The sequence below is a fragment of the Telmatherina bonti genome, assembly GCF_933228915.1.
Source record: "Telmatherina bonti genome assembly, chromosome: 23".
NCBI classification, from domain to species: Eukaryota; Metazoa; Chordata; class Actinopteri; order Atheriniformes; family Telmatherinidae; genus Telmatherina; species Telmatherina bonti.
This window is the reverse complement of record NC_136632.1, coordinates 4,698,571-4,725,175: the sequence shown is the minus strand read 5'-3', so window position 1 is coordinate 4,725,175 and position 26,605 is coordinate 4,698,571. Positions and strand designations below refer to the sequence as shown.

Genomic DNA, 26,605 nt, shown 5'->3' with positions numbered 1-26,605 from the left:
GAGAGCATTTTGGCTCATGTGTCAGAACTGTAGAATGTGGTTTGCCGGGCGCATGCATCTTTGGGGTCTGCAATCTGAGCACATTCACATCATGTTGGGTGCATGCTTGGGGGCACATTTTTGAGGCAATTTGACATGCGCCCTACCAAATTGGCTTTCCATATATGGAAATTGCAAAAGACGTCTTTGGCAGCCAATGTGTTAAAAGGGGGGCGTTGAGGTGTTCTGGAGGGAGGGGAGAGATTGTTTAAATTTGATGAAAGACACCTCATTTGACCAATCAGTCATGAATAATAAGTGCTAATTGGTCCCAAACAAAGACATAGACCATTTATGAAAGACGGACGGAGCCTCTGGCGTTTAAAAATGAAGCCTATGCGGAAGTGCATAAAACTGCAGTTCGCCCTCCATCCACTAGGGGCTGTCAAACAGAGTTCTACCTCTTTGCCCATATTTGTATTTTCCGGGTGAGACAACACACATGATCCTGCCAAGATGGTGATGGTTGGAACCGCCCACCAAGCTTCAATTCAGCTCTTCAGAAACCTATGGGTGACGTCACAGAGGCTCCGTACATCTTTTTATATCCAGTCTATGATCCCCTAACTGCCCCCTACTGATTTTTACTGACATGCCACAGCTTCCTGAGGATGTGCACAGCTGCTCCTCTCATGAGTTTTAACAACAGTATAGGTGATTTTCATCACAATGAAGTAATACTATGTTGTTTACAGCTAAAAACCAAATAGATTTTTTTCTTTAGTACCCCTTTTATGTTAATTTAACCTCAGCTTTCCATAAAAATGTCTGTTTTAAAAGGTGTTTGAATTAATAAGTCAGCAAAAACAATGATAAGAAATAAAATAACTTTACATTGACGCCTCAACCACCATCCTTTTAAAAATAGTTAATTGGACTTTTAAAATAAAAACTGAGTAATTTTTTATCAACCTTCAAGGTCATTTAACAGCTGAATGTTTTTGTTTGTACAGGATTTGAATGTAATTCAGTCATATTAATATTTAGCACAGCATCACTCTCCAGCATGGGGAGACGTTTGTCAACAGTGGGAGATGCAGTGCTAGTATTGATAGCAGCAGGCTCATCTCATTCTTTATTTATAACCACACTGTGTCCTGTCCTTCCTTTCAATAACGGACTGTAAATATACCTCCCCATTAAATATTAAAGACATGTTGTAAAGCCTGATGATACTCATGTAAAGTCTAAGAGCACAAATTTTACATTAATTCCTGTGTTTGTGCTGATTGTTCATCACTGGGTACTTTCATAGAGTATTTTTAGCTATGAATTAAAGTCATGATGTTTAACAAAGAGCTCTATTTTCGGCTTTTCAGCTGTATTTTTTTAACCCAGTTTACATTGGTGTCTTCTCTGGAACAGGGTCTGAATGTTGTACCCTAAAGTCCTCATGACTCGGCATCATTTGACACATTTTAGGTCTTTGCCATCTTAACACTTATTTCTGCTCACACATTTGGCTCAGCCACAGGAAACGTTATCCTCATCATCCTCATCATCATCATCATCATCCCTCTGCTGCTGGTGGAGCCACGCTCAGTTGGCAGAGTTTGTTTTTAGCCCAGGAGCTCCTGCAGTAGCACACTCCCATGTAACGACAGGGAAGACAAAAGGAAAAGGAGTCTGCTGTAATCTGAAGCCACATTCACCCAGTTGGGGAAGCAGCCTTGCTCACCATCCTCACACAGATTTCTACTTGCACACACACTTTGCCTGACATACTGCAAAGCTAGCACCCTGCACAGGTAATGAGGAAGAGGAGATGGTGGGGGGGGGGGGGGGGGGGGGGGGGGGGTATTGCTCCACTGGGTCATGGGTAAAATAATGATGGCGAGTGATGTTATGGAAAAACCCAACATGGCATATTCAAGTGGAATTTCATTCTTTTGAGCTAAACTTAGTGAACATGATGACTGGTGTTAACATCTGAACTCACAGATCTGCTTTAGTTTGGAAACTCTGCTTCTGCTCACAGCTGGGCAGATAAACTACACCCTGGAATGTCAGGATTACTCTCATCATTCCTTAAGCAGCTCCCACAACATCACAAGGGTCCCAACAGTCTGCCTGCCTGTAAGGGTGTGTGTGTGTGTGTGTGTGTGTGTGTGTGTGTGTATGTCCTGTAAAACTACAGCCGAGGTGAAAGTCATCTTCACTGATGCACTCAAGGTCCTCTGTCACGCAAGCCCCAGCATGTGCATCTCCTCCTTTTTGTTGATAAACTACGATTTGTTTCCCTTCTGTCCCTCTGCTCACCAACTTGCGCCTCCATCTCTTTTTTTTTTTTTTTCTTCATTCCATTTTTATATTATTTATGAGAGTAACGCCTGTAGGCGGCGTGTCCTGGGAATAAAGATTCCCCAGGTTGTGTTTTCCTAGTGAGAGGGAGCTAAATAAATACCAGCACATGGAAATATTCCATTTGCTGCTTTTTTAAAACGGTGAATAATTCAGCAGCTGGAGTAAACTGGAAGCAACTCTGCTTAAACATATGTCTGATGCTTTCTTCCATTTGAAATGCACTGCTCTGATATCCATGTTTGCAGAAGACTTATAAACAACTAAGGCCCGATAGGTTTTTTTAATGTATGAAATTATTAGAGAACTCTTTAATAACTGTTTGTGAACAGCCTTAACAAGCTTTTTTATGTTGCTAATCCCTCCTGCTTATATTTAGGAGGACAAATATGATGAAGGGGCGACCAAATGAGGTCTCATTGCTCATGTTTGCATCTGTTAGAGCGTCTTTCATCACAATGGGAAGATAGTTCTGCTGCTTGAGTGCAGTCGTGTCTTGAAGCTACGACACTGTGAAATGTTGTTTCAGCTGAACTTATAATCTGTCAAACGTCCTGACAGCATGGCCTTTGGAAAGAGGCGGTGGCGGAAGCGTTTCCTCCTCCCCCCGGAGGGTCGGCGTGTTGCCTTTAACTCGTCTCTGAGACGGCAGCTTTAATGATGAGCTGCAGAGAGACTCTGCTGAGGAAGCACCAGAAGGGAACTCGGGTCGGGCACTAGCACAGATTTTGCACGTTCCGCAGGCATTTATTTTGGTTTGGTGTTTTTTCAGGGGAGTTGACTGTGATTAGCTTCATCCCTTTGGGAGAGCGATTTATGAGCTCTGAGCTTCTTCCTGTGGCTGACCTGCTGCAAACATGAACAAGTCTGAAAACTGCAGAGAGGCTAAGAGGTGCTCTGTAACTACACCATGGCTTCATTAAACTGTGATCCTCAGGATGGTTTCCAGTAGCATGAAATTGTGATGATCACTTTCGGGAATTTGGATCATCTCTGATGCAAAGTAATAATTAAAAAAACATGCAGCTCGTTGTCTTAATTATTCTTCCCCCTGCTCTGTTGGTCTATTGTAGGACAGCTCTCTGCAGAGATAACTTTGTTACCATGCCATCTATGCAATGTACAGTTGCTATAGCAACAGCTGAATCCTTCTTGACCTTAGCTTCTTCCATAGATAAACTAGTCATTAGCAGCTTTACTGTAGATATAGTCTAATGAGCACATCCTCCTGACAGTTTAACCTCTGGCTGCTGTCAGTTTTTCTTCTTTTGTATTGGTGTAAATAGTAAAAAAAAAAAAAAAAAAAAAGAATTTTTCTGTAAATTTTTTAGTTTTCACATAAGTGTGGGTGGGGTCAAGTTAAGAAGTTATTTATATTATATCTTTCCCTTATCTTTTCAGCTTAAGTTGGGATAATTTAGTAGTAGTAGTCAAAGGAGTCAAAAACCCTAACAAAACTAAGTAAACTAGTATTATTATATAAATACTAATTTATTAATTATAACAATTATTATTATTTATTATTATTATTATTATTATGGGAGGGGTTGTACTTAAAACTGGGGTAGATCATTAGTAGTCTATACATTCTGTTATCATGAACAATAAGAAATATAGTTCGACCCCTCAATTTACTGTAAATCTGTCAAAACTCTGACCAATCCAAACGTTTGGCCGAGTTGAAGTTGTTCATTTCTTATATTTTGTAAGCTTCTTCACAGCTGAGAAAATGCAGGAAGGATTTCCCGACCCGGCTTGGTTTATTTGCCTCCTCACGCTAAACAGCTGAGAAACAGAAAACCATTGGTGGAAAAAGCTGCGAACTAGAAAAACTAGAAAAACACAGAGCGCACAGCTCCGCCACGGCCTTTAAAAAATTCCTGCATCACCACCAAAATTAAATCTGTTCTTCCTTTTTACTTTTCCAACAACTCCTGAAAATTTAATTATAATCCATCCATAACATTTTGAGTTATTTTGAACACAAACAGATAAATGTAAAATCATTACCTCCTTGGTGGAGGTAAAAAAAAAAAAAAAAAAAAAAAAAGCCTTCATCACCAGAGGGGGAGGAGCCAAGACAGGGCGCTACTTTCACATCTTGGCCGCTCCCCAACATTACCCACCCCAGCTTTAATGAAAGAGCATACTTCTATAACTAATAACTGGATACCTGCTGAGAAAGAAGACAAACACAGTGAGAGCAGAGAGGAGCCCAGTGCATCATGGGACATACAGGGATGGATCACCAAGCCAGACCTGCAGTTGCCTTCTGATGTATTCAAGTCATAAATACAAACTTACTGAAAAGCATGACATTGCCTTAGAATTGTGGTTCAATAGAAACACACACACACAAAAAAAAAAAGATAAATGGACATAGGTTTGTCTATCAGAAACTAATGTTAATGTTGTGTTTTCCTGCACCTGTTGGAAGGTGTGTTGTGTTGGTCCACTGCTCATCTCCAGAGTGCTTCAATCTGTCCGCTACAAACAGGTTTTATTATTATTATTTTCTATTTAAAAGCAATTCTTTCAACTAATTCATAATTGAGCAAACTTTTATTTATCATGACTGTATTCAGTCTCCAGTTACTGGAGTGATTAATGTGAATTTAACCTTTTCTTTAGTTGGAACAGAACGAATGCTTTCGAGGGCGACTGTAGCCATAAGATTTATATGAAAAGGGAAGTTTTAAACCTAATCTCAAAGTGGAGAGGATGTCTCCCGAAGCCAAACTGGAGTCTGATGACTGAAACTCTGGAAACCAGCAGTAAACCTGCGGTCTGAGAGTGAAGCTCTGATGGGAAAATCTGGGACTATGAGACCTGCATGATCCAATCATCTTCATCATCATAATAAAATAAAATAACAAAAGAAATCAGACGTTGGGAGGACTGTTATTATTCAGTGAAAATTGCAATCAGGAGGCTTGTACTGTAGGGTTAGGGGTAGGGCTTGTATTTCAGATGTGGAGGAAACACTTACATTCTCCCAGAATTAAGAAATAGTTTATTTTAATGCGGGGAAACATCAGTGATGCAGAACAAATTCCCACCACTTCCAAGCATCTTTACTTGTGATCCTGCTGCAGCAAAATGATGCTATTTTCCTGGATGTGTGTTCACTCTTCGAATAAATCCGCATTATGCACAACTTCATTTAGCTGCAGCCAAGAGGGCTCTGAATTAGACATAACCAACCTTTTTTAATCATCTTAGTTTCATGATGTAATCTCGTTCTATGACAGCTCACTCGTAAGAAATCTTTTTATTACTGATTCACACAAGTCTTTGCAGTTGGATGGGAATCTGTTTACATAGAGGTTCCAGAAGGTCCAGAAGGCTTTGCTGCACCACTGTCACTATGAGACATAATATTGTTGAACTCCCTGCAGTCCATCTGCAACACGGAGTTATTGTCCGTGGCCCCTGAAGGACGGATTGTGTCCAGATCCTGCATCACGGTGTGAACTGTACCGATCTCTCCCAGATCACTACTGTTTCCATCCTACATGCATCTTCACAGGTTTGTCAGCAGATAAAAATGAATATCAAATGAAACTTGAGTGTTTTCTTGTTAAATCATATATATATATATATATATATATATATATATATGTATATATATATATATATGTATAATGTCGTTGCCTGGACATTCATAATAAACACACTAATTTTTCTGCACAGAGCGGTGCTGCATCAACATTTCTATGTAAAAGTGTCTACTCTGCCGGCGGAGCATTAATCTGTATGTAGCACAAATGTCCTCATGCAGAGGGAATAAGAGTTTTCTGAATGATCTCCGCCTCGACTGATGAAAACACAGAGAGGAATCTCTGGGGACAGACTCAGAACTCCACACTTCAAATGGCTTAAACAAAATATTTTGTATGAAGTTTAATGTTTTTGTTAGTAATATTTTGCAAAGCATACCTTTTAAATTTTTGATGATGAACTTTTGATGAACTAGGTTGAGACTTGGGGCAGATTCCAGCTGGCTTGGGAAAGCTTCAGCGTGTTTCCGGAAAGAGCCGGTAGTAGGTGATGGGGGAAAGTAGTGGTGTTGTCTCTGCTTAGACCTCTGCCTCCTCATATTACTCAGTTTACTAACAAAGAAATACTCTCTAGTTGCTTATTTAGGTCCACCTTGTCTTAGTTCTTGGTGTTATAGATTTAACAAGGTGTTGGAAACATTCCTCAGAGTTTCTGCTTGTATTGACATGAAACATCAGACAGTTGCTGCATATTGTGATGAGAATCTCCCGTTCCACCTCATCACCATGAGATTCTCTCGTTCCACCTCATCACCATGAGAATCTCCCGTTCCACCTCATTACCATGAGAATCTCCCGTTCCACCTCATCACCATGAGAATCTCCCGTTCCACCTCATCATGATGAGAATCTCCCGTTCCACCTCATCATGATGAGAATCTCCCGTTCCACCTCATCATGATGAGAATCTCCCGTTCCACCTCATCATGATGAGAATCTCCCGTTCCACCTCATCATGATGAGAATCTCCCGTTCCACCTCATCATGATGAGAATCTCCCGTTCCACTTCATCACCATGAGAATCTCCCGTTCCACCTCATCATGATGAGAATCTCCCGTTCCACCTCATCACCATGAGAATCTCCCGTTCCACCACATCACCATGAGAATCTCCCGTTCCACCTCATCACCATGAGAATCTCCCGTTCCACCTCATCATGATGAGAATCTCCCGTTCCACCTCATCACCATGAGAATCTCCCGTTCCACCTCATCATGATGAGAATCTCCCGTTCCACCTCATCACCATGAGAATCTCCCGTTCCACCACATCACCATGAGAATCTCCCGTTCCACCTCATCACCATGAGAATCTCCCGTTCCATCTCATCATGATGAGAATCTCCCGTTCCACCTCATCATGATGAGAATCTCCCGTTCCACCTCATCATGATGAGAATCTCCCGTTCCACCTCATCATGATGAGAATCTCCCGTTCCACCTCATCATGATGAGAATCTCCCGTTCCACCTCATCATGATGAGAATCTCCCGTTCCACCTCATCACCATGAGAATCTCCCATTCCACCTCATCACCATGAGAATCTCCCGTTCCACCTCATCATGATGAGAATCTCCCGTTCCACCTCATCACCATGAGAATCTCCCGTTCCACCACATCACCATGAGAATCTCCCGTTCCACCTCATCACCATGAGAATCTCCCGTTCCACCTCATCATGATGAGAATCTCCCGTTCCACCTCATCACCATGAGAATCTCCCGTTCCACCTCATCACCATGAGAATCTCCAGTTCCACCACATCACCATGAGAATCTCCCGTTCCACCTCATCACCATGAGAATCTCCCGTTCCACCTCATCACCATGAGAATCTCCCGTTCCATCTCATCATGATGAGAATCTCCCGTTCCACTTCATCATGATGAGAATCTCCCGTTCCACCTCATCATGATGAGAATCTCCCGTTCCACCTCATCACCATGAGAATCTCCCGTTCCACCTCATCACCATGAGAATCTCCCGTTCCACCTCATCACCATGAGAATCTCCCGTTCCACCTCATCACCATGAGAATCTCAACCAGACATTTTGCTGCACGCTGGATATTTTCTCTTCTTCAGACCTTGTCTGTAAACACTAGAGATGGTTTTGTGTGAAAATCCCATAAATACTCACGTGCAAAATCTCTTTTATTCCTCATTCTGACGGTCAGTTTTGACATCATTCATCATGTCCACATGACTAAATGCTGCCATGTGATTGGCTGGTTAGATGTGTGTGTTTAACAAGTAACTGAAAAGGTGGAGCTGATGGAGTGGATGGTGAATCCACTCAGCTGACTTTTAGTCTTTGTGTATCTTCATGATGTCAGGCTGCTCATGTTGTGGCATCTGCAGCCTTTTTTTGTATGTAGGGAGAAAAAGAAAAGTGTAACCGGTCCATGTTAGGAGGCAGACTTTACATGGATCCATTCCTGCTGTGCTCTGCATGCTGTGCACTTGAATAGCTGAAGACAGTTTGACTTTTTTTCTTCTGACAACACTGAGCCTGTTGCATTTCTTTTCTGTTTTTCCTCTAGAGAATGACAAAGTATTTCTTTCATTTCATCCTCTTTTGTAAGATCCCATGAAGGTATTCTAAATTAAGATTCCAGCACATGAGTCACAATGAGTCAGATGATTTCTTTGCACCTGCCTGATGTGACGTGCTCCCCTTTCGGATGTGCTTTTTTTAGACTCCGATGACAGCAACTCTGGTTTGAAGCATCTCCAAGTGACAGCTCATCTCTCCATTTTCTGTGATTGTTTATCAGACAATCATAGTCATAACCCCCACCCCCCCCCCACCCCCCACCCCCCAACGACTGAGTCTTTGTATCAGAGAGTTTGTGGCGTAAGAAAAATGAGATGATATATTGTTATGCCACTTTGCTGCTGCTCTCAGTGTTGGTCCCAAAACAGGAAATCATTAAGTTAAAGTTTATTTCTCATAATGCAGTTAGCTCACAGCAAAAGCAAAGTGATGCAATCCTGCTTTGTGCTGCATTGCATCACTGCTTCTCCAGGATGCTGCAGGGTATTGTGTGATGCTAGCCATGGCTCTGACCCATCTCTTCTCTTTGGTGTTGTACAGGAGTTTGCTGCACTGACCAAGGAGCTGAACGCCTGCAGGGAGCAGCTGCTGGAGAAGGAGGAGGAGATCTCTGAGCTGAAAGCCGAGAGGAACAACACCAGGGTAATGACTATCAGCACACAACTGTAGAATCTAAAACAACTTGGGATTTAAAACTAGTTTGTTTCTTGGCACTCAAACCCTCTTCGACAAGTTTCTGTAACATTTCACAACTTGCCACAAATCTTTGATGTCATCTCTGCAATAAAAGTGTCCAGACGGGCGGCTGCAGACTGCAGGAAGCCATTGCTATCTGCTGGGTATGGCTGCAAAGCTGCAGAAGTACTGAAGCAACCATGCGTGCCGTCTACTTCCAATGACAGGTTAATGCATCATTAGCTGTCTACATTCTGCCTGCAAATGCTCCCACTTAGCTCACATGAGCAGAACAAAGTCCAAACGGCACAGATGCCCTGCAGGGTCCAGTTCAAAGATTATCCCGGGAAGAAAAAAGAGGGGTGGAAAGGGAAACAGCTCAGTTCTGTGCAGCTCGAGTCTTATATCTACAATAATAAAAAAGAAAGAAAAATGTCTTTTTAAAGCAGAACACACATTCTGCTGTTTACAGATAAGACTGCTTTCCAGCGCTTCGCTGATTAAGTGTGGATGCACAGTCTGTCACATTCTTATTCTGCTGGAGGTTGATGATTTTAGCAAAACACTTTCAGAACAACCCAGAAAAAAAGCAAAGAAAGGTGCAAAAAAAAAGGACAAAAATAATAAATTCATGTCTTCACTTCATTATCACCTCAAACCCTCCAAGAGCAATCGCAAAGCAAACTTTAATTAAGCTAACTTTTGTTGCTTGAAGGGGTTTAACAGTCCATAATTGAAAAGTGGAAGGCATGTATGGGCAATTAGGGAAGTGAGGGAGCTGGTGTGATGGCCATGGAGAGACAAGTTAAGTTTAATAGCAGCCAGACTGGAGGAGAGTCGAGACACAAAGCAGAAAAAGCAGGACGATGGAAATGTTTACTGAACAGGATTAGACTGCTGCGTGTTGTGATTCTGCAGGCAGAGCAGAGTAAACACTTCCTGATTGATTCAGCAATGTTTGTTTGGGTTGAGTGTGCAGGAACATCCAGACATGACTGCTGCTGACAGAGCTCTCCGCGACAGTTGAGTCGGCACACAACAGAAAAGATGACGGTGTTTTAGACGTCCTCCTGCAGAGAAGCAGATCAATTCTGCCTTCTGCAAAGTTTCTATCAAATATGTCTTTTGCTTTCTTGTCCTGAAGAAGAAGAAATAAGACTGAAAGACTTTGCCTGAAGAATTGTTTTGCTTTGAAAGTGAGGCGACTTCTGGTGAAGCAGGTGGACACACTTCAGTACTTTATTCATGTAGAATATTTGCTACAGGATAAAAGTGCCTCCTACAACAACAAGGGGGACATACACAGCAACATATATTCAGATATAAACATTAAATATCAAGATCCGAGCAGAAAATACCAAACATCCAACTACATCTTACACAAGTCATGATATTATTCAATATTACAATATAATTTAATGTAAAGGGAGAAGAGATCAGTCTGATGAATCCTTCAAGATCATGTACTTCAACTATCTTTAATTAGCTGAACGAAGGTTTGCTGTCAGTCTCATCGAACAGGAAAGTTTTCGGTCTAATCTTAAAACTATAGACGGTGTTTGCCTCCTGAATGTAAAGTGGGAACCAGTTCTATAGGAGAAAGATCTGAGAACAGATGTTCCAGTCCCGCTGCTGGAGACACGATGGACCATGAACAGAGCAGACATCTAAAACAAAGTGCTCTACTGGGAAAGTATGGGACCATCAGGTCCTTCAGACATGGTGATTATTGTAACCTGTGAAGTTGTTTTAAAATCCTTAGAAATTTTTCAATGATCAAACCCAGAAATAATAAATTCTTTTACTGGTTTCCAGAGACAGGATGTTTGTCTCCAACACACCTGAATCGTACAAATGTCTGGTTTGTCAGCCGTCTGCAGAGCAGACAGACATGTGCACGATGGAATTCAGCTATTTGGTTCCGGTTTGCAGCAGAAGGGATGCATCGTAGCCGTTGAGTCCATATCATCATACTCCTTCTGCCGTACCTCATCGTAGTGGATATGCGTTTATAGTGGTGGGCCCGTCCTACCTGAACAAATATGCTGGAGTTGAGGTGTGCTGATACAGATACCAGTATCGGTTTGGTTCTTATACTATGTGTGATCATACTCTGTATTCATAAAAGTGTTTGCTTTTAAGTTCAGAAATATTCAATGTTAATAAACTGGAAATAATCAATGCAAAGATAATTAATCTTTAAAACTGCAGAGTTTATTTAACTAATTTATTAGTCATGCCATATAAAATCCAAATTTGGCATTGTCTCAATGAGAGAAGCTGATTCTGGAGATGTAGATGCTTTCACACAGCCTTGAACCACATCCACCAAACATCACTTTGTCCTGCTTATTTATGAAGTTCCTGGAAGTTTTAAGCCTTAAATATAGAAATGGTATCATCTGGTGTCCAGAAACAACGTTGTTAATACGACATTTCCTCAGTGAGAGAAGCTGATTTTGATCATATATTTGCCATAGCGGTGAACATAATCCTCCAAAATCCACTTTATCTGGCATTTTTATGCAGATTCTAACAGTTTTCATGCTTCATATTTAAAGTATGGCCAAAGGATGACCTGTCTGATATATCACACAATCGACCACTAAGTTGTCACATCTGACATTCTGGTTCACATTTCTAAACCGGTGAACTGTGATGGGATTTATTAGTACTCATATCAGTACTCACTGTGTACCAAGTACATGAAAAATGTGCATCATTGTGCTGGACCCCTTCTGAATCATGTAAATGACTAAAGCATATTATCCTAATATTCATCAGACTTACCGTGCTGCTGGGATGTTCATATGTTTCCACCAAGCAGAAACCTCTGACGGTTAAAAGTGAAGTCTATGTGGAAGTGGCAAAAACTGCAGTTCCCCCTTCATCCACTAGGGGCTCCAAAACAGAGCAAATCCCCATAGACTCCCATGTTAAAAAGACCAACTTCACAGCAGAAATAAACATGTTTACAGCAGAAATAAACATGTTTACAGCAGGAATTAACATGTTTACAGCAGAAATAAACATGTTTACAGCAGGAATAAACATGTTTACAGCTGGAATAAACATGTTTACAGCTGGAATAAAAATGTTTACAGTAGAAATAGACATGTTTACAGCAGAAATAAACATGTTTACAGCTGGAATAAAAATGTTTACAGCAGAAATAAACATGTTTACAGCAGGAATAAAAATGTTTACAGTAGAAATAGACATGTTTACAGCCTGGTACAAAAAGACATTTTAGGTTTAATAGGTCAGCTTTACCTTCATGACAGCTGTGGGGGGAGTGAATTATTCTTTATAATTCCTCCATTTAGAAGTAATTTCATCTCAAAGTTTGTCATAATTAGGGGCGTGTCCTTTTGATTGACAGTACCAGATATCTTTCTGCAAGGACGAGGAACGTAGAACAACCGCGGTTTTTAGCCGGTTAACAAAGTGACTTAGCTTTAGCCGGCTTACCTCTGTTAGCTGGTTAGCTCCTGTTATCTCCAGGTTAGCTCGGTTAGCTTTTAGCTACAGAAAGCTCGGAGTTTACTCGATGTCAATCATCCACCATGATGCTCACAGCCCCCCTCTCAGCTCCACCTCTTTGCCCATTTTTGTATTTTCCGAGAGAGACGACACGTGTTACGCTGCCAGCACGGTGATGGTAGGAACCGCCCACCGAGCTTCAGTTCAGCTCTTCAGAAACCTACGGGTGATGTCACAGAGGCTCCGCCCATCTCTTTATGTACAGAGTATCATTTGCACTCATTGGCCATTTTCTTTCCTGCATCATTTCCACTTCACAAGATTTTTTTCTCCATTTCCTCTTGTAGTTTTATCCATTTGCAGTGATGGCACAAAGATGCAAATAAATCCAACCAATAGATTCTGGACTTCAACGGTCACAGTTGGGTGAATTGCAAATTAGAGATCTTCCTGAAATTTGCAGCAGTCATTTATATTTTGTTGCCGTTACTTTGTTACATAATTTTGTTACTTTGTTGCTTTAATAACTGAGTTTTTAATGTGGAAGTTGGACTTAGTAAGTTTTCTGCAGCCTTTGTTGTTGATTAAGAAGAAAACACTCCTTGTCAGTTAAATCTGCAACACTAGCTCTACTGTGCCATCGCCTTCAGCCGCCAGTCTGAACCAAGATTAAATGAATAATGGGCCAAACTGGATAAATGCACATTGTTCTACTGCCTGTTGGCTTCACCATAGTCTTCATCCATTAAGCCGTTTCTCAGCGGTGGGTGTTATTTCCTGTTAAAAGCACAGATCATTGGTTTTGTCTGCAAGCAGGAATGCTGTTTTATCTCTGCAGCAGGACTGGAATCATCCCGTCTTGTCACAACTTTTTGGTAACTTCCAGATGTGGTTGTACAGCTGGCTTCTTCACTCTGCCAACGTCAAGCTTCCTGTTAGCAGCTGACATGACACGCCGCCCAGCAGCATAGATTAGTGTAATCCTTTTGTGCTGTTGCTGAAAGGATTGCACTTTGAGTAGAATTGAATGTTTTGTTTTTTTACAACAGTCCCAGTGATGAGGTGTTGTGTTTCTGCAAGAATTTGGGTTTATTGCACATCTATGAGTACGTTAAACTTCAGGCACAACAAGGAGTCTGTTTCACCTTTTCTCTGAGTAAAAACATGGTTTTTGCATCCTTCATCTTTATGGAAATCCTTTGATTATTTGTGGATCTGTTTTGTGTTTCTTCCCCTTTGATATGTAGATCTTCAGTCTTTGTCTAGAATTCTTCCTCAACAAGGCACACAGTGAATAATCATCCCTGTTCTAATAATAACGCTTTATTTTTACCATTGGCAGCTACTTCTGGAGCATCTCGAGTGCCTGGTATCGAGACACGAGCGGTCGCTTCGAATGACAGTGGTCAAGCGGCAGGCTCAGTCTCCCTCAGGAGTCTCAAGTGAGGTTGAAGTCCTCAAAGCACTCAAATCCTTGTTTGAACACCATAAAGCCCTCGATGAGAAGGTAAGTCTGCCATGTTTAGTACATTATTTACTTGTGGTAAGATATTAGAGGTAGCATGCCTGCATGTTCTGGTTTTACTGCCTACTTTACCACTTGAAGCTCTGCACCAGTCTGCAGGTTACCCGTTGATATGTGACAGGTGTGTTGCAGCAGAGATCTCCAAACACTTGCAGGACTGCAACCCTCGAGGACCGGAGTTGCCCAACCCTGATTTAGAGTGACCAATTCAGCAAACATGCTCCTCATATAAAAGCCATTGTTCCAGCCTCCCCTTAGCCGAGGCTGGAACCAGCAACCCTGCTGCCTGTTGGCTTCACCATAGTCTTCATCCATGAAGCTGCGACACTGACCACCCTTTAGTTTTTCTCCTTAGTTTATTCTCTTTACCTGTTCATAGAATATCATACAAAAAGTTCTGCATACATTAGATCTGCTAGCATCCAGTAAGACGCAGGTTACAGCCTTGACAGGTCGCCAGTCCATCACAGCGCTACATAGAAGAAACGACCAATCACACTCACTCCTTGGCACAATTTAGAGCAGGGGTGCCCAAGTCCGGTCCTGGAGATCTACCATCCTGCTGTTTTTAGGTGCAACCCTTCTCCAACACACCTGAATGAGAAAAGTGTCTCGTTAGCAGCCTCTGCAGAGCTGAATGACATGCAGAAGAGGAATTCAGCTATTTGACTCAGCTGTGCTGGACAGAGGTTGCATCTAAAGGTTGCAGGATGGTAGATCTCCAGGACTGGACTTGGGCAGCCCTGATTTAGAGTAACCAATCAACATAACATGCATGTTTTTGGACGATGGGAGGAAGCCGGAGTACCTGGAGAGAACCCACAGGGAGAACATGCAAACTCCACACAGAAAGACCACCATTCCATCCTCCGCCCAGCCAAGGCTTGATCCAGCTGCAAGGCCACGGTGCTAACCAGTACGCCACCATGCAGCCTGTGAGATCATGTTGCAAACAAATGTGCTGTAAAACCACTGGTAATGTCTGTTCAGTGTAGCGAGAAGGTCCGAATGGGGAGCCCAGCCAGGGCGAGCGCCTCACTGATCAGTCACAAGCATACTTCACTTCCACTTATCACCATTTACAGGTGACTTCATAACAGAAGGAAATGATCTATTCAGTCAAATGGAAAAAACACACACACACACACACACACCAAAAGAGACACAACTTTCAGAGTGTCTATCAGTGAAATCTGTGCAGTTATGATTAAGATATGAAACATTACATTTTTATCGTTTTGTGCCTATTTCAATGTTGCTATGGAACCAGAGCATTTCAGAGGATATTTATAAATATTCATTCATTAACATTCATTCATTTTCTTAACCATTTAGTCTAATTAAGGCTCGTGGTGAAGCTGGAGCCCTTGTTCATTATTAATTATTATTTATTTAGACCATACGAACCCGTTGTGCCATTGAGGTGCCTGTCCTGCTGGAGCTTTTAGCTTCTGCTTGTTCCATTCAACATCTCTTCTTCCTCTCTTCAAAACTGGCTGATTTAAGAACCCTGTGTTACATAACTGCAGCAGCTCTGATCAAAACATCCTCACCTCTAAAACCCTTCATCAGCAGCATGATTTCCAAGGCAGCCGGCAGTAATCTGACTCCTTCCTGGTTTATCCAGGATCTACCTGTTCTGTTAGAGCTCTCTGACCATCACAGCCATGATTAACCTGCTACTAGCAACAGAGGAGAGCATTTCCAGGTGAAGAGAAGAGTCTAGGAGGAGAAGATCCTCTCAGCAGCTGTTATTAGATGGCTGAGTGATGATGATGAGGCTCGCCTCTTCTGCTGCCTTTTTGCTACGTTAACTCCTGCTCAGCAGCTGGTCAGAGATATGTTTCACCACAGAACACATCTGTTTGCACTATGAGAGGATCTTATTTGTTTACTTGTTTGTTTTTCCTTCAGGTAAGAGAGAGACTACGGGTGTCACTGGAGAGGGTGTCCGCCTTGGAGGAAGAGCTCACAGCAGCCAATCAGGAGGTAACAGCCTTCAGATGAATGAACAGTGATGAATACAGTCCAATATTCAGAGGTATTTGTAGTTGTTTGGGTTGTGATTTTGTGTTAAGGTATCCGTAGTTAATATGGATTATGAATATGATGAGTGAGGTTAAATCTTATAATGATCAAACTGTATTACAGCCAGGATATGTCATATTTTATGTAACTACTTATATTACTTGTTTTTGCTATCTTTTTAAATTTAGTGTAATAAAAATACAATATATTATAATAAGCTGATAATATAATATAATATAATATAATATAATGTGATGAGTTGAGGTGCTGTGGAAAATGCTGATAAAAACAAAATGCATTATATCCCAGTAGAACATACGCAACACATCAGATGTTGAAACTGAGACATTTTATCATTTCATGGAAAATCTGATGCAGCAACACGTCTGTAAAAAGTCGTTCCAGGATGATGTTTAGCATCGTTAGCATCTCCTCTTCTTCTAACATCTGGAAACATCTGGGAAGTGAGGAGAGCAGCTGCTGGAGTTTCAGGAGAGGAATGTTGTCCCGTTCTGGTCTGATGCAGGATTCCAGCTGCTCTACTGGACCTTGTTGCTGGATTTCTGCTTCCATGATGCTCCAGATGTTTTGTACTGGTGAAACTGGACTGCAGCAGACCAGTTCTCCTGTTCCACCATCAGGATGTGGTCCTGCTGGACCAGTTCTCCTGTTCCACCATCAGGATGTGGTCCTGCTGGACCAGTTCTCCTGTTCCACCATCAGGATGTGGTCCAGCATGGTGGAACCTGCAAGGTCTTCTCTGAAAGAGACGTTGTCTGGATGGGAGCAGATGTTTCAGCATTGATGGAGCTTCCCAGATGTGGAAGCTGCCCACGCCATCGGCACTAATGCAACCCCATCCCATCAGAGATGCAGGCTGATAACAAGCTGGATGCTCCCTCTCCTCTTTAGTCTGCAGGACACGCCGTCCATGCTGTCCACAAACTATTCCACATCTTCATCCAGGTTTCCACTCAGAACATTTTAAATGAGCTTTGGTCCAGAGAAGACGGCGTGTTTCTGGATCCTCTTCACATATGATGGAGCTTTAACCTGCAGGTGTGGATTTCAGCCTGAACTGGGTTCACACTGGTTTCTGGAAGCTTCCTGAGTCCATGCACTGGTTTCCAGTAGAGAATCATGTCTGGTTTAATGAAGAAAATCACCAACATCCAGTTTGACCTTCCACCTTGTCCCAAACATACAGAGATTCCTCCCAATTATTTGAACTTTTTATATTATACAGTGTAGGTGATAGAATCCTCAGTCTTCATATTTTTACAATAAAACATAATTTTTCTGAAATAAATTTTCTGATCCAGTGTGTCTCAAACTGGTGACGCTCTGTCCATCTTTCCATCTGAGAGACTCTACTTCTCTGAGATGCTCTTTCCCCCCCACTCTTGTTATTGACCTGTTGCTTCTCTGCTTAACTGAGTGTTAAATGATTCTCCAGTTGTGTTTTTATCGGTCTCAGTTACTTTTGTTCCTCCTGTTCCAACTTTTTACAGATGTGTTCCTGCTTCAGATTCACAATCAGCTCATATTTTCCATAAAATGTCTCAGTTTCTGCATCTAATATGTCGTTGATCTTCCATTGGGAATAAAATATAAGTTTATGGGATTTGTAAGTCATTTGTCTTTGTTTCTAGTTCTTACTGTGTTTTGGTTTTGGGGTTGTACTATAGGATACTGTGTAGTGCTTCAAATATATTATCCAGCATATTGTGTCCTAATTATATATCTGTCAAACATCTGGAGACATCCACAGCTTCACTTACCTCCATCGCTGCACAGAATTAGGAAAAGTGACATATAACTGGAAAGATGTGATTCTTTCTGATATGTCTCTTCATTATCATGTGGCAGCTGTGCTGAAGCTAGCACTCACCCTGCAAATGGTCCTATTACAGCGGGGAAAAACCACCGCGTTGGCAATTTGCAACCTTTCAGACCTGCCAGACTGACACTCAGACCTCCAATAAAATTCAGCATGAAGAAGAGAAAGAGGGAAAAATTTTTAGTCATCGGGAGCGGGTGGAGGGCAGACGGGAGCCGGAGAGGACAGGAAAAAGCAGGTTGTGTGTGTGGTGGTGTGTGTGAATGAGATGGAAACGGTGCAAAAGGGTTGCATACGTTGGCAGATGAGGGGGGAGAATATAACGTGACAGACCACCAACTCCTAAAGCTGTCTGTCTCTTCTGATGATTCCTGGATGAAGGTTTTACTGAGCTGCTACGTCTCTGATAGATGTTGGAGTAGAGGATGAAGCGCTTCTGAGGAATTCTCAGAGCCAAGGTTAAAAACGCCGTCCCGTACAGATGTGAGGTCGTTCCTCAGAAATGGTCAGCAACACTTGTCAGCTGTGGACAGATGAGTGATTAAACCTGCAGGCTGACGGTCAAACCGGTGCTGCTGGATGGAAATATTCCCACTTCAGAGGCTCCGGGGAAGCGTGAGCTAGCAAACTGGTAATTGATTTGGGAGGTCTGGTGTGAGTCCCGTTTCCCTGCAGGTTTTATTCTCAACGCAGCCGCGCCTGATCAAATCAGCAGCCTTTGACCTCGTGCAGTCACAGGTGTTTAAGTGTCTACACACTGATTACTGCGAGTGATTGCAATTTTCTGCTATGGGACAAACAGTAATGAGGGGTTTTGTTGGAATTGAACTGAATATAAATTGTTGAAATTCTGGAAAACGGTGGAGCATAATTGGCTGAAATCAGCAGGGATTCTCACCTGCAAGCTGCATTTTTACTTTCAGGCTCTTCATTTCTTAAGGTTACCAGGTTCTGCTGTATGACGTCCACTCAAACAGCTATCAACGTTGCAAATTTATGGATGTGATATTATGTTTTCCTCAAATAAGGGGGAAAAAAAACTACCAAAAGTAAGGCTCCTCACATCATTCTCCATCAGCTTTGCCCCAGATTGCACAATGACTCATCCTTACTTTGTTTTCCAGGAACGAAAAAGCTGAAAAATGCCAATAAGAATTCCCAAATACCCCAACAATTACTGGGCCAGATGCTAGTGTATCTACGACACGTGGAACCATTTATTTATCATGTTCAGATAATTGGCCTCGGGCAATTATTTCCTAAAACTGAAGTGGGTTATAATAGGATGGGTAATGAGAGGCTTGAAATGCAGAAATGTCTGTGATTCAGGCAGCTGCAGAACGCTGATATGGCTGCGGAGGAGCGAGGCTTTTACCTGCAGGTGCAGCTGAAGCATTCTGACATGCAATCTCTATGTCCACACGACTGTTTAAATGCTCCTGTGCTTTTATATGGAGCTGTACTTTCATCAGAATGACATGAGCGGGACATACCAGCCATACGTCCCCCTGCTCTGCTCTGTAAACGGTGTTCGTCAAGAGAATTTCATGGTCCAAGAAAACACAACCCAGCTAGAACTGTGATTTCTAATTTTCTGGATTTTCAGTTTTAAGTTGGTTTCTGTTGGAAAATGTAAAGGAATTCAACTCAGACAGATTTTAGTTTTTGATGGAGAAATATTTTATTCATTTACAACGTCCCTCATACAGCAGCACATCAGATCAGATCAAATGCTGCAAACAACAGTAGAGCAGAAATATGATCACAAGGTACAAATTTATTGATAAATAAAATCCAAAGTGTCAGATAAAACCAGGAAACGTTGATAAACGTCTCACTCTGCTGACCTGACCTGATCAGACAGTTTGGTCTGAGTCTCTGGAGCAAGTCTAGTCCTCCACCGGAGGATCTGAGACTTCATTCAAGCTTATATGGTTGTAAAAGTTCAGATAAATAGGATGACGAAAGGCTCCAGAGTGCTTTAAAAGTTAAAATGAAAACCCAAAACACACTGAGAGGCGATGCAAACAGGCTGACACAGGACACCATGCTCTGTTGGGTCTATTTAAAGTCTGGCAGCTGAAATCTGAAGAGAAAAGTGTGTAATATGGCGTCTGAGAAAGATAGATCATATTTTAGAAATATTTCTCAGATGATGAAAAAACGACTGCAGGAGTTTTGTGACATGCTGCTTAAAACGCCAAGAACCTCGGTTTCAGGCTTCATGACCTCACACAGGGAGCCAGCATGTGGCCAAAGTGTTTCAAACGCCACATGCGTTGTAGTTTAAGAACATGACATCTGGATGCTTTTACCTCGATGTCCTCGGTTCACCTAACTGTTGGCATTGGCTTACTCCCTCATCTCATGGGCTCAGACAGAGGTGCTAAAGAGAGACCATGAAACTGCGACGTATCCCGATGGAAATCTCCATTTGTGTTTTTTTTTGCTCATCTTCTTCATAAATCTGTCCCTGATGATGAGAAGCAGATCAGTAACATCTAAAAGAAATGACGGGCATGTGCGAGCTGGAGAAACATTCATTGTTTGGCGTTTCTGTTGGGGTTGGTGTTAAATGTGTGAGCTGGAGATATTACAGGCAGAGTAACGGTGAACACCAGACGGGATTGAAATGAATGTGGCGCCCTGATGATGCCGACTTGTAGCTGCCGCGGAGTGTTGTGGATGAGGGAGAAGCTTCACGCCGCTTCGTATCCGTGAGAGCCAGTTAGGACCAAACTGCCAGCTAAATGATGTCACTTCAGATCAGTGTTCCTTCTACTGACGTTTGTGTCATTGGTTATCCTCAAGCTGCCTCTTTGTTTCAGTCCATTAAAAGAAAAAAAAATATTTTAAGAGCAGATTTTTTAACATCCTGGTATTTTCTCTTAATTAAAAAGAAAAAAAACTTCCAGTTAAGCACACTAACTGGTTTCTTCATCGGTTCCAGCCAGCGAGTTCGGGTCGGATCGCTTGCATGATGAGAAGCCTTCAGTGTGTTTAGCTGTTAAGTTGTGGCATAGTTTGATGAAGCTACATGAGAATATGCATAAAAATTAGGATAAATAATATTGGCTTTTTTGTCCAACTCTTAATTCCTGATACCGATATCAACCGATACCGGTAATTTTGCAGTGAGTTCAGCCACAGAAACAAAAATATTCGGAAAACTATACATGGCGTTGCTTATATGTTGTCATTCTGAGTTAGAGGAGCTGAAGCTGAAGAGCTTGTTGTATAATATGTGCAAGTTGTTCAGAAAGTTACTATTAAAAAAGTAGAAACCGATACTGATCATTTCTGATTGTGATGTCGATATCGGCCGATAATATCGGATACCTCTTTAAAAAAAAAAAAAAAGCAATCCAAAACAACCAGTTGGATAGAAGCAAATGTTTGTAACAAACTCAGCTTCCCAGTTTTTTCCCGGTATGGGAATATTTTTCACGTCTGTGTTCACAGATAACAGAAGTGTTTCTGGATTATTAGTCAGGGTGTAAGAATAAAGTCAGTGCAGCACTTTACTGTAGCTTTTACTCCAGTGGATGTAAAGAGGTATTCATTCCTTCTTAACCACTTAGTCCAGTTAGGAGTCATGGGAAGCTGGCGTCTCTCCCAGCAATCATGAGGCGGGAGGCAGGAACACCAGGACAGGTCACCAGTCCATCACAAGGCCATGTCAGGAGGTAGTTTAACAGAAATGTTAGCAATTCTCAACTTCTTAACCAGAACTGCAGCTCTGTTCCTGCAGCTTTCAGCTTTTTTATGACTGCAGGAAGTTTTACAAAGTTTCAAGGGCAGAAAGGTCAGGATTATGACTTTAGTTGCTGAAGGTGATGAATTGATGCGGAAGGTCTGCAGAAGATGATTAGAGTGTCTTAGGGCGGGTCGATATATCGAATATACTGGGGATATCGTTGCTAGTCCCCTGTACGATATAGAAAATGCCTATATTCGTCATATTGGAGTATCCTGTTGTCACGCAGGTGTTTTTAGCTGTGGGCGGGGTTTCCTCCCTCCTCCTCGACTCTGCACCGCTTTGCACAGAGAGTTAAAGCAAGCGCACCTCGTTACGTACATAACGTGAGCTACGTGCTACGTCATGAGAGGCAGCGTGGAGACACTTTCTCACTAAATCTGGCAACTTCTTGTGAGAAGCGACAAATCTAGCGACTTTTACTGGAGTTATTGGAGACTTTCCTGGTGTTTTGGCGACTGACTTTAAAGCGCATATTGTAAAGTTATTGTCAGAAGGAGAGTCCCTCCCCGTCCTAAAGCACTCAGTCGCTCCGGCTGCAGCTGCAGCCAGTCAGAGGAGCAGAGAGGACACCTGCACGACTCCACCTACAGTCACAATGAACAGCCAAATCCGCCACTGATCCCGCTCTGGATTACAGAGTGGGACGTAAATTACAACGTTTTTCACGTCACGCAAAAATAATTCATTCTATTTGATTACATTCACAGCCTCTGTCACTTACTCACCTCATCCACTGTGTGTGACACAAGCATATTTATCTGGCTCCTCATGTCTCTAGAAAGTACAGAAAGCAGTGGGAATCAAACCCTGAAATAAAAGCTGGCTGAAGCCGTTTATTGGAGACGATACGAGGACATTCTGCCTGGATTATAAGACTGATTTCTACGCTAAACTCTGCGATTAAAAAAAATACACGACAACTCAAAAACGTATCCATAAAGCAAAGCCTTATAATAGTTCATCATTTGAAAAGTCCCCCCTAGAGCACCTATTTTCATACGTTGCATTTATTACATCATGCAAAGTCACTTTATTTTGTTTTAAAATGACATGTTTCTGCCGCTGCTTTAACTGTTCAATAAATACGGTTTTGATCAGTTTGCTTCGTTACAATTTCATCCTTTTGGCATGAATGTTTAAAATCAGCATATCTTAATGCAGTATGAACAGTTATGTTTTAATGGAGACACAAAATCATCTTACTGATGTGATTGTATGCACCAAAGCATTAATTCAAGGCTGAGGTAAATATCGAGATATATATCGTATATCGTGACGTGCCATAAAAATATCGGGATATTACTAAAAGGTCATATCGCCCAGCCCTAGAGTGTCTGCAGAACAGCTCACCGGCCTCCAGCATCATCTCGGTTTTATCCTCACATGCTGTGAGTTAAAGGTGCTGCATGACTGAACTCTGTTTCTCCTGCAGATTGTGGCCTTACGGGAGCAAAATGCTCACATTCAGAGGAAAGTTGCATCAGGAGAGGGAGGAGAGGACCTCCTGGATGGTGGGGAAGCCCAGCAGAAAGTCCACGGCAAGGTAAGCTTCACAAGGGAAAAATGATACGTTTAAAGTCCCAGAAATCAAGTAATATTTAACATGATATTCCTTATAAATTAATATAATTTATTGTTTTAAATTATTCTTCTTCTGCTGCTCAAAGCACCGTTTCAGACTTCTAGAGAAGGTTGAATTAGTTTGTTTTAAAATAAAAACAAAAAATCTTTAAAACCCTTTATTTTTTCCTTAAATATAAAACATTTAATATCCTTAAAACTAGTTCAATCTGAAAAGATTATAATCAGATAAGTTTTATATTATAGTATAACAATTAAAACTTTTATTTTATTTTTATTTTTTTGCATTTATTTCCAGCCTTGTTTATTCTATTATTTTAGTCATTTATTAATATTATTATAATATGTATATTATTTATATTCAATAACTTTGGTTTGTCATTTAATTTATTTTTACTCTGAAAAATTTTTGTTTTAAAATTAAAATTTAAACTTTTTTTTTCAGTAAAGGGACACAGTCAGTGTATTCTGTCACAACAGATAAACTAACTTGAGTAAAGCAGAATTTAATGACTTATCATTTGATTTCATCTTTATACCTTGTATTTATTATTAATATAGTCAGTTTAATATTAAAATTCTCACCTTATAAAATCATTGTTTGACCTACACTTCCAGATTGGAGATATTTTAATTATTTCTGTTCATTTAGTTCCCTCTGATGCTTTACTGATGTTTATATATATATATATATATATATATAGACCAAGCACGGCTCATAGACCCCTATGATGACGACTAACCTGGGCATGAATGTTCCCTTGCCCGGACGCGGGTTACCGGGACCCCCCTCTGGAGCCAGGCCTGGAGGCGGGGTACGAGAGCGAGCGTCTGGTGGCCGGGCCTTCGCCCATGGGGCCCGGTCGGGCTCAGACCGAAAGGGTTACATGGGCCCCACCTCCCGTGGGCTCACCATCTGCGGGAGGAGCCGTAGGGGTCGGGTGCAATGTGAGCTGGGCGGCAGCAAGGGGCGGGGACCCTGGCGGTCCGATCCCCGGCTGCAGAAGCTGGCTCTAGGGACGTGGAACGTCACCTCTCTGGTGGGGAAGGAGCCTGAGCTTGTGCGCGAGGTTGAGCAGTTCCGACTAGATATAGTTGGACTCACCTCGACGCATGGCTTGGGCTCTGGAACCAGAACCCTCGAGAGGGGCTGGACTTTCTTCCACTCTGGAGTTGCTCATGGTGAGAGGCGCCGAGCAGGTGTGGGCATTCTCATCAGCCCCCAGCTTGGTGCCTGCACGTTGGGGTTTACCCCGGTGGATGAAAGGGTAGTTTCCCTCCGCCTCCGGGTGGGGGGACGGGTCCTGACTGTTGTCTGTGCTTATGCACCGAACAGCAGTTCAGAGTACCCACCCTTTCTGGAGTCCTTGGAGGGAGTGCTGGAGGGTGCTCCTTCTGGGGACTCCATTGTTCTGCTGGGGGACTTCAATGCTCACGTGGGCAATGACAGTGAGACCTGGAGGGGAGTGATTGGGAGGCATGGTCCCCCCCCTCTGAACCCAAATGGTGTTTTGTTATTGGACTTCTGTGCTCGTCATGGATTGTCTATAACGAACACCATGTTCCAACATAAGAGTGTCCATATGTACACCTGGCATCAGGATTCCCTGGGCCGCAGTTCAATGATCGACTTTGTAGTCGTATCGTCGGACCTGCGGCCACATGCCTTGGACACTCGGGTGAAGAGGGGGGCGGAGCTGTCAACTGATCACCACCTGGTGGTGAGTTGGCTCAGATGGTGGGGGAGGAAGCCGGTCAGAGCTGGCAGGCCCAAACGTGTTGTGAGGGTCTGCTGGGAACGTCTGGCTGAGTCCCCCGTCAGAGCGAGCTTCAACTCCCACCTTCAGCAGAGCTTCGAACATGTCCCGGGTGAGGCGGGGGACATTGAGTCCGAATGGGCTGTGTTCCGTGCCTCTATTGCTGAGGCAGCCGGCCGGAGCTGTGGCTGTAAGGTCGTTGGTGCCTGTCGTGGCGGTAATCCCAGGACTCGTTGGTGGACACCAACAGTGAGGGATGCAGTCAAGCTGAAGAAGGAGTCCTATCGGGCCTTCTTGGCCTGTGGGACTCTGGAGGCAGCTGATGGGTACCGGCGGGCTAAGCTGCATGCGGCTTTGGCTGTTGCCGAGGCAAAAATTCGGGCATGGGAGGAGTTCGGCGAGGCCATGGAGAAAGACTTCCGGACGGCTTCGAGGAGATTCTGGTCCACCATCCGGCGGCTCAGGAGGGGGAAGCAGCGCTCCATCAATACTGTGTACAGTGGAGGTGGGGAGCTGCTGACCTCAACTCGGGACGTTGTGGGTCGGTGGAGGGAATACTTCGAAGACCTCCTCAATCCTACCAACACGTCTTCCCATGAGGGAGCAGAGCTGGTGGACTCAGGGGTGGACTCTCCTTTCTCTGGGGCTGAAGTCGCTGAGGTGGTCAAAAAGCTCCTTGGCGGCAAGGCCCCGGGGGTGGATGAGATCCGCCCGGAGTTCCTTAAGGCTCTGGATGCTGTGGGGCTGTCCTGGCTGACACGCCTCTGCAGCATCGCGTGGACATCAGGGGCAGTACCGCTGGATTGGCAGACTGGGGTGGTGGTCCCCCTTTTTTAGAAGGGGGACCGGAGGGTGTGTTCCAATTACAGGGGAATCACACTCCTCAGCCTCCCTGGTAAGGTCTATTCAGGGGTCCTGGAGAGGAGGGTCCGCCGGATAGTCGAATCCCGGATTGAGGAGGAGCAGTGTGGTTTTCATCCTGGTCGCGGAACAGTGGACCAGCTCTATACCCTCTTTGGGGTCCTGGAGAGGGCATGGGAGTTTGCCCAACCAGTCTACATGTGCTTTGTGGACCTGGAGAAGGCATTCGACCGGGGCTCCTGTGGGGGGTACTCCAGGAGTATGGGGTACCGGACCCCCTTGTACGAGCTGTCCGGTCCCTGTACGACAGGTGTCAGAGCTTGGTCCGCATTGCCGGTAGTAAGTCGGATCCGTTTCCGGTGAGGGTTGGACTCCGCCAAGGCTGCCCTTTATCACCGATTCTGTTCATAACTTATATGGACAGAATTTCTAGGCGCAGCCGAGGTGTTGAGGGGATCCGACTTGGTGGCCTCAGGATTGGGTCCCTGCTTTTTTGCGGATGACGTGGTCCTGTTGGCTTCATCTGGTCGTGATATCCAGCTCTCGCTTGAGCGATTCGCGGCCGAGTGTGAAGCGGCTGGGATGAGAATCAGCACCTCCAAATCTGAGACCATGGTCCTCAGCCGGAATAGGGTGGA

The 26,605-nt window shown here is 43.1% G+C and overlaps 1 protein-coding gene across 1 annotated transcript in view; it reads left to right on the top strand.

Annotated features, from left to right (window-relative positions):
* ppfia2 (PTPRF interacting protein alpha 2) overlaps window positions 1-26,605 on the top strand; it is a gene marked incomplete at both ends in the record, with an annotated part of 217,797 nt that overhangs the window by 146,079 nt on the left and 45,113 nt on the right. Inside the window, 4 exons of the mRNA XM_079263540.1 lie at window positions 8,998-9,099; window positions 13,958-14,122; window positions 16,055-16,129; window positions 23,201-23,311. Coding sequence (XP_079119666.1) covers window positions 8,998-9,099; window positions 13,958-14,122; window positions 16,055-16,129; window positions 23,201-23,311 — 453 coding nt within the window. The remainder of the gene's footprint in view (window positions 1-8,997; window positions 9,100-13,957; window positions 14,123-16,054; window positions 16,130-23,200; window positions 23,312-26,605) is intronic.